General features: G+C 40.7%; 1 protein-coding gene across 2 annotated transcripts in view; it reads right to left on the reverse strand.

The window, feature by feature from the left end:
• Positions 1-14,179, reverse strand: part of TCEA1 (transcription elongation factor A1) — a 53,654-nt gene that overhangs the window by 8,228 nt on the left and 31,247 nt on the right. For both annotated transcript variants that reach the window (XM_003940849.4, XM_010351596.3), the window contains exons 5-8: positions 10,967-11,112; positions 9,623-9,679; positions 8,164-8,318; positions 2,736-2,882 (exon numbers count right to left, since the gene is read on the reverse strand). In XM_003940849.4, coding sequence (XP_003940898.1) covers positions 2,736-2,882; positions 8,164-8,318; positions 9,623-9,679; positions 10,967-11,112 — 505 coding nt within the window. The remainder of the gene's footprint in view (positions 1-2,735; positions 2,883-8,163; positions 8,319-9,622; positions 9,680-10,966; positions 11,113-14,179) is intronic.

The following is a 14,179-nucleotide window of genomic DNA, read 5'->3' on the forward strand; positions in this document are numbered from 1 at the left end:
TCCCAGGCTGGAGTGCAGTGGCTTGCGATCTTGGCTTACTGCAACCTCCGCCTTCTGGGTTCAAGTAATTCTCCTACCTCAGCCTCCCAAGTAGCTGGGACTACAGGCACCTGCCACCATGCCCAGCTAATTTTTTGTGCTTTTAGTGGAGACGGAGTTTCACCATGTTAGCCAGGATGGTCTTGATCTCCTGACCTCGTGATCCATTCATCTCAGCCTCACAAAAGTTCTGGGATTACAGGTGCTCACCGCACCTGGCGGAACTTTTGAGAGTTTTCTATCTGAAGAGAACACTGCGATTCTAAGAAAATCATACTGGCTTCAACTTTAGGCTGGGTTATTTCTGCTAAAAGAAACAAACTTGATATTTATGACTTTTTGTCTTAGCTATTTGTAATTTGGTTATATATCACTTCTACTTTGCACATTTTAAAGACACTTTAGCTTTTAAATAACTTTCTATTTATACTTAATATTTTCTAATATATGGCATTTTTAGGGTACAATTTTTATTGCTAAGATATTTCTACCTGGCTAAAAGAAAACAGTAATTTGGCAGGGCATGGTGGCTCATGCCTGTAATCCCAGCACTTTGGGAGGCCAAGGAAGGTGGATCACGAGGTGAGGAGTTCAAGACCAACCTGGCCAACATGGTGAAATCCCATCTGTACTAAAAATACAAAAATTAGATGGGTGTGGTGGAGGGCACCTGTAATCCCAGCTACCTAGATGGCTTAGGCAGGAGAATCATTTGAACACAGGAGGCGGAGGTTGCAGTGAGCCGAAGTCAGGCCATTGCACTCTATTCTGGGCAACAGAGTGAGACTCTGTCTCAAAAAAACAAAAAGAGCAATTCAAACTCAGAATTTTCCCAAACCACTTTTATCAATGTTGATGCATTTTAGTACCAATCAGTAGTAAAACTGCTACAAAATGAAACATGGAAATACCCAACTGTGACTAAATGAGATTTCAAAAAGGTCAAAGACTTCAGATGGGTTAAATGAAGTGTATTTGAAAATGGAGATTACATGCCTATAAAAAGTAGAAAAGAGGCAGAAAAACTCATATAACATTCTACCATATGTGTTTAGAAAAAGGAAAACAAAAATATTTGCATGTATACATGTAAAATACCTAGGAAGTTCCACAACAAACTGGTAACCTTGCTTTACTTCCAGGGAGGGAGAAGGAGGTGGCCACAGGCAAAAGTGGGAAAGGAATTTGCTACTTACCACCTTTTGTACCTTTTGAATTTTTAACCACAAACATAACTACCAACAAAATTTTAAAGTAAAGCCTCCCTTCAGTTTAGTGATGCTATTTTTGCTTAATTTTCTATCATTGAGAAAATTCAGTTTCCCAAATCTACTGTCTGAAACATAGTAAGTTGTCCCTTAAGGAGATAATTTAGTTTACAGCAGATGATATAGCACAAAAACCTATTTGGCAAATGAAATTAAGACAGTCAGAAAAACAATTTTCACACATGCACATGCAACCAAAATAACTATAATATGCTTTTCAGCTGTTGAAGAATATCATACGTGAATGTAAGTTACCAGTGTTACAAAAAGGAACAAATTTTCCAGAAGCAAGTTAAGCTCAAAGTACCCATAAGCCACGTGAGGGAGAGTGAAGAACTTTGCTTAAAGTATATAGTTTGGCAAAATAAAAAGGATTAACCAATACAACCATTTATGAACTGTTAAAAGAACATGGTCATTTTATCCATTCTCACATTTTATAAGTTGTATTTGACCTAGCTTTCATAGTAACTACTTCCATGAGAGTAATTAGTTAACTAGAATGAGTATTAAGAAAGCATTCGGCCCGGCACAGAGGCTCATGCTGGTACTCCCAGTACTTTGGGAGGCTGAGGTGAGAGGATCATTTGAGTCTGGAAATTGGGATCTGCCTGGACAACACGGCAAGACCCCATCCCTACCAAAAAAAAAATTTTTTTTTAAAAGAAATCATTCTTACACTTAAGAAAGAAATCTGATCTCCTCTTGACTTAGTCCCCATTTATCCACGGGCTTTCTTTCCATGGTTTCAGTTACCAGTGGTCCAAAAATATTAAGTGAAAAATTCCAGAAATAAACAACTAATCAGTTTTAAACTACACGTTGTTCTGAGTAGCATGAGGACAGCCTGTACTATCCTACCCTGTCCCAGTTGGGATACAGATCACCCCTCTGTCCAGTGTGCATCACCGTATATGCTACCCACCCATTAGTCATCCATATCATCAGGGCTCGATGAGGCAGGACCACCTGAAGCAGATAAGCCTCTTTCCGATGGATCATCAGAAGGTCAACAGCAGCCTAACACTTAGTCACAATGCTGACATCATTCATTCTGCTTCATCTCATCACATGAACAGGGGTGAGTGCAGTGCAAGATATTGTTGTGAGAGACAGAAACTACATTCACATTACTTACATAACAGTATCTTGTCATAACTGTTCAATTTGATTAAGTTATTGTTGTGAATCTCTTCCTATGCCTAATTTATAAATAAAACTTATCAGTATGTATGTATAGGAAAAAACATGGTATACATAGGGTTAGGTGCTATCTGTAGTTTCAGGCATCCACTCAGGGTCTTAGAACATAACCCTCCATGGCTAAGTGAGGGACTATCATGCTGCTAATTATCTTTGCTATTTATTTTAAAACAGAAATTGCAAGCATTCTTAATATAAAGTAAGAATTTATAAACAATCACAAACCTGTGTGTAAGTACAATTCTTCTTTTTACATTTGCCACATGTGAACAAGTCAGTCTGGGTCCCACCAGTCTTGGCCATCTGATGCTCTCTGATGGCTTCTTTGGTCAAGTTTTTCCGCATCTCTTTCAGCTCATCACTAGCCATTTCCTATTAGGGAGGGGGCAATACCACTCAGTTATAGACACCTTCTATATATATCCTGAACGCTTTTATGCTCAATTAGCCTAATAATAAAACACATATCAACCTTTAAAGTTTTAAAAGCATTAAATTAAGATTTTTCTTCACAGGCCTTTTTTTTTTTTTTTTTTTTTTCTGAGACGGAGTTTCGCTCTTGTTACCCAGGCTGGAGTGCAATGGCGCGATCTCGGCTCACCACAACCGCCGCCTCCTGGGCTCAGGCAATTCTCCTGCCTCAGCCTCCTGAGTAGCTGGGATTACAGGCACGCGCCACCATGCCCAGCCAATTTTTTGTATGTTTAGTAGAGACGGGGTTTCACCATGTTGACCAGGATGGTCTCGATCTCTCGACCTTGTGATCCACCCGCCTCGGCCTCCCAAAGTGCTGGGATTACAGGCTTGAGCCACCGTGCCCGGCACAGGCCTTTTAAGAGTTTAATTTCTTTTAAATTTTTTTCTTTTTTCTTTTACTTTTTTTTTTTTTGAGACGGAGTCTCGCTCTGTCGCCAGGCTGCAATGCAGTGGTGAGATCTTGGCTCACTGCAATCTCTGCCTCCCAGTTTCAAGTGATTCTCCTGCCTCAGCCTCCCAAGTAGCTGAGACTACAGGCATGCACCACCATGTTCAGCTAGTTTTTTGTATTTTTAGTAGAGATGGGGTTTTACCGTGCTAGGATGGTCTCATCTCCTGACCCCATGATCTGCCCGTCTCAGCCTCCCAAAGTGCTGGGATACAGGCATGAGCCACCGTGCCCCGCCTTAAAATGTTTTCAGAGCCTTAAAAGTTTGTATGTGAAAGTTAGATTTAAGTATTATTTAAAGTCTAATGATATCTTTGCAAAGATTATGACAGTGAGCGAAATCTAACATGGCTTCCATCTTGCTTCTAGTGTCACAGGCTGGCTATCTTCCCGTTCCTGGGCCGAGGCCAAGCTAACGAAGGGAAAAATTTAGTTTATGGTTTACCTTTGACACAAGGATGATAACCGTCCTTCCGTAAAACCGATCCCTCCTCGTTCAGAGCCTGAGATCACCTTTGCAAGACTAACGGAAGGCCGGATTAGGATTATGGGAAGGGCCTGAACTCTGCTAAAAAGGATGCCTAGTTTCTACAATCCCTCACTGCTCAGGAGCCACGTGGCCAGAGGGCACAGGGTATGTGACTTCCCTAATTGCTCCTGTAGGTAACATTATTATTGTAGAACCTCAGATTGCTTTTTTTGAGATGTTTTTCAGACTGAGCCCTCTAGAACTCAGGCCCCTCCCCCAGAGGTACCAAAGGACCAGTTCCCACACCCCTGTGATTGCATCCCCAAACAATCAGCAGAACCCATTCCCTAGTCACCTAGGAATAGTCACCACCAAACTATCCTTGAAAAACTCGAACCTCCAAGTCTTCAGGGTGACTGATTTGAGCAATAACTTCGTCTCCTGCATGGCCAGCCTTGAGTTAATAAAACTTTCTCAACCGCAAAGGGTAATCTCAGTGAACTGGTTTTGTCTGTGCAGTGACAGGAGGAAGCTGTCAGGTGATTACACCATGAACAACGTAAACCTACAGCAATGAGTACCTCTAGTATCAGATTACAGCCTCTAATACCACTGCCTCCACCCCACCCCCGAAAGAAGTCAGGAATCTCTGGAGGAATGTCTGATTCCAGTTTTGAGGCAAGAAATGCACAGAATATGCCAGGGTCATCTTCTCGTGCCCGTTTTTACTAGCTACAGTCATACTTTTCTTTATCTTACTCTGCGCTATTGTGCTTCATTTTATTGTATTTTGTAGATACTGCATTTTTTTTTTTTTTTTTACAAATTGAAGGTATGCAGCAACACTGTGCTGAGCAAATCTATTGGCATTATTTTTCTAACAGCATGTGCTCATTTCATGCCTCTGTGTCACATTTTGGCAATTCTCACAAGATTTCAAGAATTTTCACTATTATTATATCTGTTAGGTGATCTGTGATCAGTAATTTCTCATGTTACTATCATTGTTTTGGTGGCACCACTAACTGTGACCATACAGGATGGTAAACTTGACAAATGTGTGTGTTCTGACTGCTCCACTCTTTCCCCGTTTCTGTTTCTCTTTGGGCCTCCCTACTCCCTGAGACATCACAGTACTGAAATTAGGCCAATTAATAACTCTGTAATGGCCTCTAAGTAAGTATTCAAGGACAAGGAAGAGTCAACATGTCTCTCACTTTAAATCAAAACCTAGAAATGACTAAGTTTAATAAGGAAGGCATGTGGAAAGCTGGGATAAGCCAGAAGGTAGGCCTCTTCCACCAGTCATAAAGTGCTACTCCAGTGAACACATGAATAATCATCAAAATAGCCTTACTACTGACATGAAAACGTTTTAGTGGCCTAGACAGAAGATCAAATCAGCCACAACATCCCCTTAAGCCAAAGCCTAATCCAGAACAAGGCCTTAACTCTTCAATGCTGCGAGAGATGAGGAAGGTGCAGAAGAAAAGTTAGAGGATACAGGATGCAGGTTCGTGAGGTTTAAGGAAAGAACAGAACAGTATAAAATGCAAGGTGAAGTAGCAAGTGCTGATGGAGAAGCTGCAGCAAGTTATCCAGAAGCCAACTAAGATCACTGATGAAGGCGGCTATTCTAAACAACAGGTTGTCAATGTTGATGTAAACTGGAAGAGGGTGACATCTAGAACTTTCATAGCTAGAGAGAAGACGTCAATGCCTGGCTTCAAAGCCTCAAAGGACTTTGAAGGACTCTCTTGTTAGGGGCTGAGGCATCTGGCGACTTCAAGTTGAAGCCAATGCTCATTTACCATTTTGAAAATCTTAGGGCCCTTAAGAGTTATGCTACTCTGTGTTCTACAAATGAAACAACAAAGCCGGGATGACAGCACATCTATTTAAAGCATGATTTACTGAATATTCTAAGCCTACTGCTCAGACAAAAGATTTCTTTGAAAATATTCCTACTCATTGACAATGCACCTAATCATCAATATACCTAGTCATTCAATAGCTCTGATGGAGATATACAAGGACATTAATGTTATTTTCATGCCTGGGAACAACAACATTCATTCTGCAGTTTATGGATCAAGGAGTAATTCTGACTTTTTTTGAGACAGGGTTTCACTCTGCTGCCCACACTGGAGGTGCAATCTCAGCTCACTGAAACCTCCACCTCTCAAGTGATCCTTCCACCTCAGCCTCCTGAGTAGCTGGGATTACAGGAACATGCCCCCATGCTCGGCTAATTTTTTTTTTTTTGGAGAGGTGGGAAATCACCATGTTGCCCAGGATGGTCTCCAACTCCTGGCCTCAAGCAATCTGCCCATCTTGACCTCCCAAACTGCTCGGGTTATAGGCATAAGCCACCATGCTAAGCTGACTTTCAAGTTTTATTATTTCAGAAATACATTTTGCAAGGCTCTAGCTCCCCAAGAAAAAGTAATTCCTCAGACAGATCTAGGTAAAGTAAACTGAAAACCTTTTGGAAAGGATTACCATCCTCGATGCCATTAGGAACATTAGTGATTCATTGGAAAGAGGTCAAAATATCAACATTGAGAAGAGTTTGAAAGAAGTTGACTCCAATTATCATAGATGACTCTGAGGGGTATGACTTCACTGGAGAAAGTAACCACAGAGGGGCACGGTCGCTCACGCCTGTAATCCCAGCACTTTGGAAAGCCAAGGCGGCTGGATCACCTGAGGTCAGGATTTCGAGACCAACCTGGCCAACATGGTGAAACCCCATCTCTACTAAAAATACAAAAATTAGCTGGGTGTAGCAGGCGCCTGTAATCCTAGCTACTCGGGAGACTGAGGCAGGAGAATTGCTTGAACCCGGGAGGCGGAAGTTGCAGTGAGCCGACATCACATCATTGCACTCCAGTCTGGGCAACAACACTGAAGCTCCATCTCCCACTCACCCCTACTCCAAAAAAGAAAGTAACTGCAGATGTGGCGAAAAAGTCATGAGAAGGAAAATTACAAGTGGAGCCTGAAGATGTGACTGAGTTGCTTCAATCTTATAATAAAAGCTAAACAGATGAGTTGCCTCTTGTGGATGAGCAAAAGTGACTTCTTGAGATGGAACCTATTTCTGGTGAAAATGCTATGAACATTGTTGAAAGTACAACAAAGGATTTAGAATATTACACCAACTTAGTTGAAAAAGCAGCAGTGGCATTTGATAGCACTGACTCCAATTCTGAAAGAACATCTACTATGGACAAATGCTATTAAACAGCATCATAAGCTACAAAGAATATTTCATGAATATTTGCTCCATCAATACGGCAAACTTCACTGTTGTCTTATTTTACAAAATTATCATAGCCACCTCCACCTTCAATAACCACTACCCTAATCAGTCAGCAGCTGTCAACATACAGGCAATTCCCTTTTCCAGCAGAAATAGCATGACTTGCTGAAGGCTCAGATGATCATTAGCAATTTTTAGCAAGGTGTACATTGTTTAGCAAGGTATAAGGTGTACACTGTTTTCTTAGATATAATGCTATTGCATTTAGCAGATTATAGTATAAGCATAACTTTTATATATACTGAAAAGTCAAAAAATTTGTGTGACTCACTTTATTGCAATATTCACTTTATTGCAGTAGCCCAATCCAAACTTGCAGTATCTCTGAGGTATGTTTGTTTACAGAAGAAAAATTCACCCTCTTGAATGTTTACTGAAACAGTGAAATTGTAGATACAACACAGCTATTATCTATGAACACCCATGTCTACAAACAGCAAGCTATAAATTTCATTTTTTTCCATAATTCCCTACAAGGAGAATCGCTTGAACCTGGGAGGCAGAGGTTGCAGTAAGCTGAGACAGCCGTTGCACCCCAGCATGGGCAACAAGAGCAAAAACAAACAAAATAATCAGTAAGATGTGACCAATTTCATAGTGTTTAACCATGAAAAAGGGTTGGCACTCACAAAGTGTACTTGCAATTAGAGATTCAACTCTCTGGTTCTACAAGAATTCATAAAAAGTAAAATACTCTTATTTTTGGACAATTATTTAATGTAATCACCCTAAAAACATGAAAACAGCTTTGTTTGCTCAAAGTATTGATGATAAAAAATACAATTACCTTAAGTATTTGTCTAGTATATATCAGAATAACTAATGGCAATTTATTACATGTGCAATATTTATATAGTACTCTGTGATGATAATAGGCTTTACACTTCGCAACATGGAATCACATTACAGAAACCTCAGATTCATGCATACTCACCTCTGCTGTCATTCTAGCAAATAAGTCGGGAGGAATATTCCCACAGAGGACATTTTTCCTTAAATTTGGATTCTTTGCATCTTTAAGATTTGATATCCTACTTCGTACTCTATTTTTGTATTTCATGTCTGTGTTCCTTATTTCTTGATATATAGGTACAAAGCCATTAAGGAAAAAAGGTAAAATTATAAAAAATAAGATCACTTCCCGCCCCCATTCTGCCAAAATAAGAATTCCTGAAATTTCTAAGCAGTTCACAACAACTGTTTCCAATTTAGACTATGTTAAAAACAAGGTACCATATCTAATTCCTTGAACTGAAATGGGCAAATAATAGCAGTATTACTTTTCCACTATAAACTAGTTGTTTTTTTTTTGACTGGGGCAGGGAGGAGAAGAGAGTCTCACTCTGTCACCTAGGCTGGAGTGCAGTGGCGCAGTCTCAGCTCACTGCACCCTCCACTTCCTGGATTCAAGCAATTCTCCTGCCTCAGCCTGGGATTACAGCTGCACCACCATGTCTGGCTAATTTTTGTATTTTCAGTAAAGACAGGTTTTCACCATGTTGGCCAGGCTGGTCTCCAACTCCTAACCTCAGGTGATCTGCCCGTCTTGGCCTCCCAAAGTGCTGGGATGACAGACATGAGCCACTAGGCCCGGACTAGTCATGTTTTATTTCCTAAAGGTTTAGTGCCAGCACCATGCAAGTCAACAGCATTTCAAAAAGTAACTCAAGTACTCAACATGAGAAAGCATATGTTTTAAAAAGAGCTTGAACTTATTCAAACTTTACTTGCTCAAATCTGAATTCTACGAAGGAACCTGAAAGTCTCTCTGGTCACACAGTTCCCGTAGGGTGTCTGAGAAGAGACCATTCAGCATGGCCGTGGGGATTCATCTCCTCCCCTAGCTCAGCAGGAACTACCTCAGCAGGCTCTTTTCATCTGCAGAAGAGGCCACTACCAAAGCTGAACCCTGGAACCGCTCCCTTCCTGACAACCAGGAATTTCCTCAACCAGGACAGTCCCATGTTACACAGCTGCCTAGATGTTCTCGGCCCCTACCCACACACAATACCCCTCTCCTGGAGCCATTTCCCAGTGCTCAGTATGAACACACTTCCTCTGGGATAATGCGCTCAGGTGACTGTGAACTGAGGTTCTGAGAAGTCTTCACATTTATGTGTGTGTGTGCTTTCCAACTTAAATTCAGACATTACATTCTCTACATATAAGGCAGAAAAAACTTAAATGCCATCAATACTATACTTTACTTTTAAATAACAAAAAGAAAAAACAAGACAAATAAAATGATATAGATGTTCCACTCCTTTCCAAGAAAACAAAACAATCAAGATAGAAACTGAAGAATAAGACTTTGAATTCTATACCAGCAGGAAAAACTGTAATTAAGCTAGCAAATTACTTAAAACAATTACGACTATATACAAAAAGGATATCTTCTTCAATTTGAGATCCTAATTCTTCCTCATCAGCTCCAATTGCAATGTAGTCATCTAAAAACAGGCATAAAGAATTGTCAAGTTAATATAACAGATTAAAAGAAAATTCTAATACCATGTAATTAAATTGCATTTCTGTTTCTTCAAACCCATTTGCCTGACATAAAGAAGCCAGTCAGTTTAGTTTCATTAGAATCTGGTCTCTTCTAAACCATGTACTGTGCTGTGAAAAAAAAAAAAAAAAAAAAAAAAAAAAAAAAAAACAGAGTCTGGTCTCTTCACTGTCCACTAGACTTCCTCTTCTGGGCTTCACCTGATACCCACAGTGCTCCTGCACTGCCTTCTGATCCCTCAGACACGGGAAGTAACTCATCTAGTAGGAAACTCCTCTTTCATAAATCCATAAATTCTGTCTGCTCCACTGGAGAGCAGAGAAAGTTATAGAAAGAACTGTCTTGTCTCCTGCTACTCAGGCTTCAATGCAAAGAAACCATCCATTTAATCTGCCAATCACACATACACACTCCTATACAAATATTTAAAAGGATAAAAGGAAATAAACTAGGAGAATATATATACATACATATTCTCTATATAATACACACATATATATGTATATGTGTATGTATATACGTGTGTATACACACACACACACACACACACACACACACACACACACACATATATATATATATCTGGGGAGAGAGAGAGAGACAGCGAGAGAGACAGTAAGGAAATCAAATTAGAAAGGGCAGAGTAAGGAAAATAACAGGTCAAACCAGCTATGGTCCAGAATAAGAAAAAAGAAAAAGGATGAATTTGTATAAGATGACAAATATTCCTATATATAAAACTTTAAAGCCAAATGTTACTTGTTAAGACTGGATCCTTTCAAATCAAATTAAGTTCCCTCATATAAATCAAGCCGCCCCCACTTTTTAAGTAGAAAATGGAATTATGAATACAAAACTATATGTCATACTATTTATTTAATAATTCAGTATTGTTAACTCTCAATATAAGATCCGGGTACATAGTTTGCAGATTAAATTGTGGGGAAACAAAAGATTTGTGAGAAAAAAGTGTACATTACTATGAAATCAGGGAAAACATCCATGTATTAGAGGGAATCTATTTCTTGCAATTACACAGTAACAAGCAAATGCCCCAGTATTCCTCCTCCAATCCCACTTAACAGACCACTATCAGCAACCACTTCTCCCTGAGCTAAGCAGCACTGGGTGGCTATGCACAGGGTGACACTCATCAAACAGCATTACGGCAGTGGTTGGTGGTGGTGACCAAAGGGCTGAGAAATAAAGCAACATGCACTGGACTTACCTCCTGTTCGAAGAGCTGCAGCAAGCATCTCCCTACATTTCAACCGCACAGAATCAGAAGTGCTGGGTGCCCGAGGAAAGGATGAAACGTAAGTATCTCGAGCATTTCTCTCATCCTTTCTGTTGCTTACATTGCCGCTGGAGGTACTGAAATACGCACACACAAACACCCCAAAAAGAAATCAAAAACAATCCTCTCGAAGTAACAATATTACCATCAGGCAAAACTACTATCATGAGGCCTAAAGAAATGACACAGTATCTCAGTGGCCTTTATGTGACGGAAAAAACATTATCTGCATACAGATTAAAAAGAAGTTAAAAATTTTACAATTTAGTAAAGAGACTAGGCTCATGTCTTTTTAAAAACCCAACTAAACACGTTATCTTTGATTCTCCTTTTAAATATTAAGCAATTTTTTTTCTTTTTCTGAGACAGAGTCTTGCTCTGTCACCCAGGCTGGAGTGCAATGGCACGGGTCTCGGCTCACTACAACCTCCACCTCCCAGGTTCAAGCGATCGTCTTGCCTCAGCCTCCCAAGTAGCTGGAATTACAGGTGCTCTCCACCATGCCTGGCTAATTTTTTTATTTTTAGTAGAGACGGGCTTTCACCACGTTGGCCAGGCTGGTCTCCAACTCCTGACTTCGTGATCTGCCTGCCACGACCTCCCAAAGTGCTGGGATTACAGGCATGAGTCACCACGCTTGGTCAATATTAAGCAGTATTTTTAATAGAGAAAATACCCATTACAGTTCAGTACAATAAATGAAAAGCAATGATCTTGGTATGAGAAGAGGGATGAAGGGATGAGACCAGAGAATGGCAGCTTTCAATTAAAACTAGAGACAGAGAGCAAGCTCAGAGAGAGGGAGGGAGGAAGAGGAAGAAGGGGAGAGACAGAGAGGGAGGGAGAGAGGAAGGGAGGGAGGGACAAGAGAGAGAGAAAGAATGCTTGAAAAACCCTGTTTCGCTGGGCATGGTGGTTCACACCTGTAATCCCAGCACTTTGGGAGGCCGAGACCTGCAGATCACTTAAGACCAGCAGAGTTTGAATCCAGCCTGGGCAAAATGGTGAAACCCCATCTCTACTAAAATACAAAAATTAGCTGAGCATGGTGGCATGCACCTATAATCCCAGCTACTTGGAAGGCTGAGCCAGGAGAATCACTTGAACCCAGGAGGTGGAGGTTTCAGTGAGCCAAGATTGCACCACTATACTCCAGCCTGCGTGACATAGCAAGACTCCAACTCAAAAAAAAAAAAAAAAAAGGAAAAAGGAAAACCTTGTTCCACTTAGACAGTGAGGTCCCCAGTGAGACAAATATCATGTGGACAGATGAGTCGTGAGGCTGCAAAATAATGTGTTTCTCCCCAGAAACATCACCTCAATATGAACATTTGAGCAGTTTTATAATTTTCCAGTCAAACTAATCCTTTCAATTGCTTCTGAATAGCTTCTTAAGTTGGATTATCTCTAAAATGGGTTCTTTCCAACATAATCTTCCTGGTTTCAATTAAGCTTTATTTCATTGAGAATAGCTGCCATAACCCTTTTCAAAGATTGATTAAATCATCCACCATCCATAGATGTGACTTGCTGCAATACTGCAAGAACATATCCCCTTGCCTTCTCTCCAAAACATAACTACTGTTAAGACTTCACAAACAGGTCACTGTGGGTAAGATCGTTATTAGTACCTTCTAAGTTTAGTCAGTTCCTTTTGGAAGCCTTCTCTGATTTTCCCCTGTATTCCCAAAAGATTGATTCACACAGGTTTGTGTATGATGACTTTTTATACACTTTGTCTCTCTCAGACTGAGTTTCTCAAGAGCAAAAACTAGGACTTACTTTTCTTTGTATTTTCATTATGTGGCATAATGTCTGTCAGTGATAAATAAATAAGCAAACCAATGTTTAAAAAACCATTTCTTTCTTTTTCTTTTTTTTTTTTTTTTAAGACTCCAGCCTGAGCAACTGAACAAGACTCTTCAGTGGTGAACAGAGCAAGAATGCTGTGCAGTGGTGCCATGACAGCTCATGCAGCTTTGAGCTCCCGGGCTCAAGCAATCCTCCTGCCTCAGCCTCCTGAGTAACTAGGACTACCGGTGCATGCCACCATGCCCAGCTAATTTTAAAAATATGTTTTGGGTAGGCAAGCTGGCTCATGCCTATAATCCCAGGAGTTCAAGAGCAGCCTGGACAACATAGTGAGGCACAGCGTCTGCAAAAAAAAAAGTTTTAAAAATTAGCCAAGCATGGTGGGAAGCTCACTTGAGTCTGAGAGGTTGAGGTTGCAGTCAGAGAACGTTGACTAGGCCACTGCCTCCAGCCTGGGTAAAAGAGCAAGGCTCTGCCTAAAAAATAACAAAACAAAACAAAACAAAACAAAACTTTTTGGGTCTCTCTATGTTGTCCAGGCTGGTTTCGAACTCCTGACCTCAAGTGATAATCCTGCCTTGGCCTCCTAAAGTGCACAAGCCACCATGCCAGGCCCCCAAACCCACTTTTCTTTGAGACAGACTCTCACTCTGTCATCCAGACTGAAGTGCAGGGCAACAATCATGGCTCACTGCAGCCTTGACCTCCCAAGCTCAGGTGATTCTCCTGCCTCAGCCTCTCAGCTGGGACCACAGGCATGTGCCATCACACCTAATTTTCATTATTATTATTTGTAGAGACAGGGTCTCCCTATGTTGCCTGGGCTGGTCTCAAACACCTGGGCTCAAGTGATCCCCCCACCTTGGCCTGCAAAAAGTGCTGAGATTATAGGTGTGAGCCACCATACCCAGCCAAACACCCACTTCTTAAACACTTTGATTAAATGCTTTTGCTTCTGTGTCTGCAGCCAAATGCTACACAGGAACCAAGGGAAACTGCCCAAATGAACTGAGGGAAACTTTTCCTCACTAGTTTCACTATTGCTGGTCCCATTTCCTACATTCTGATCCCTCCTTTAAGCATTTAAACACATTACTTTCTCCTTAAACTCTTGCACCCAAAATATAAAATCCTGCTTAGCTGCAAGCAACTTAGATCTAACCTTGTATCTTTCTTTACATGACTTCTCAGATCCATTTCTCCAATCCTCTTTTCTGTGTGTGTGTGTGTGCATGTATGTGTGATGTGGTGTGGTGGGGTGTGGTGTGTGTAGATAGATACCAATTAGTTACTTTAACAGACTTCATACATAGTAATTCGCTTTTGCGGACA

This window comes from Saimiri boliviensis, chromosome 15 (assembly GCF_048565385.1).
Source record: "Saimiri boliviensis isolate mSaiBol1 chromosome 15, mSaiBol1.pri, whole genome shotgun sequence".
Classification (NCBI taxonomy): Eukaryota; Metazoa; Chordata; class Mammalia; order Primates; family Cebidae; genus Saimiri; species Saimiri boliviensis.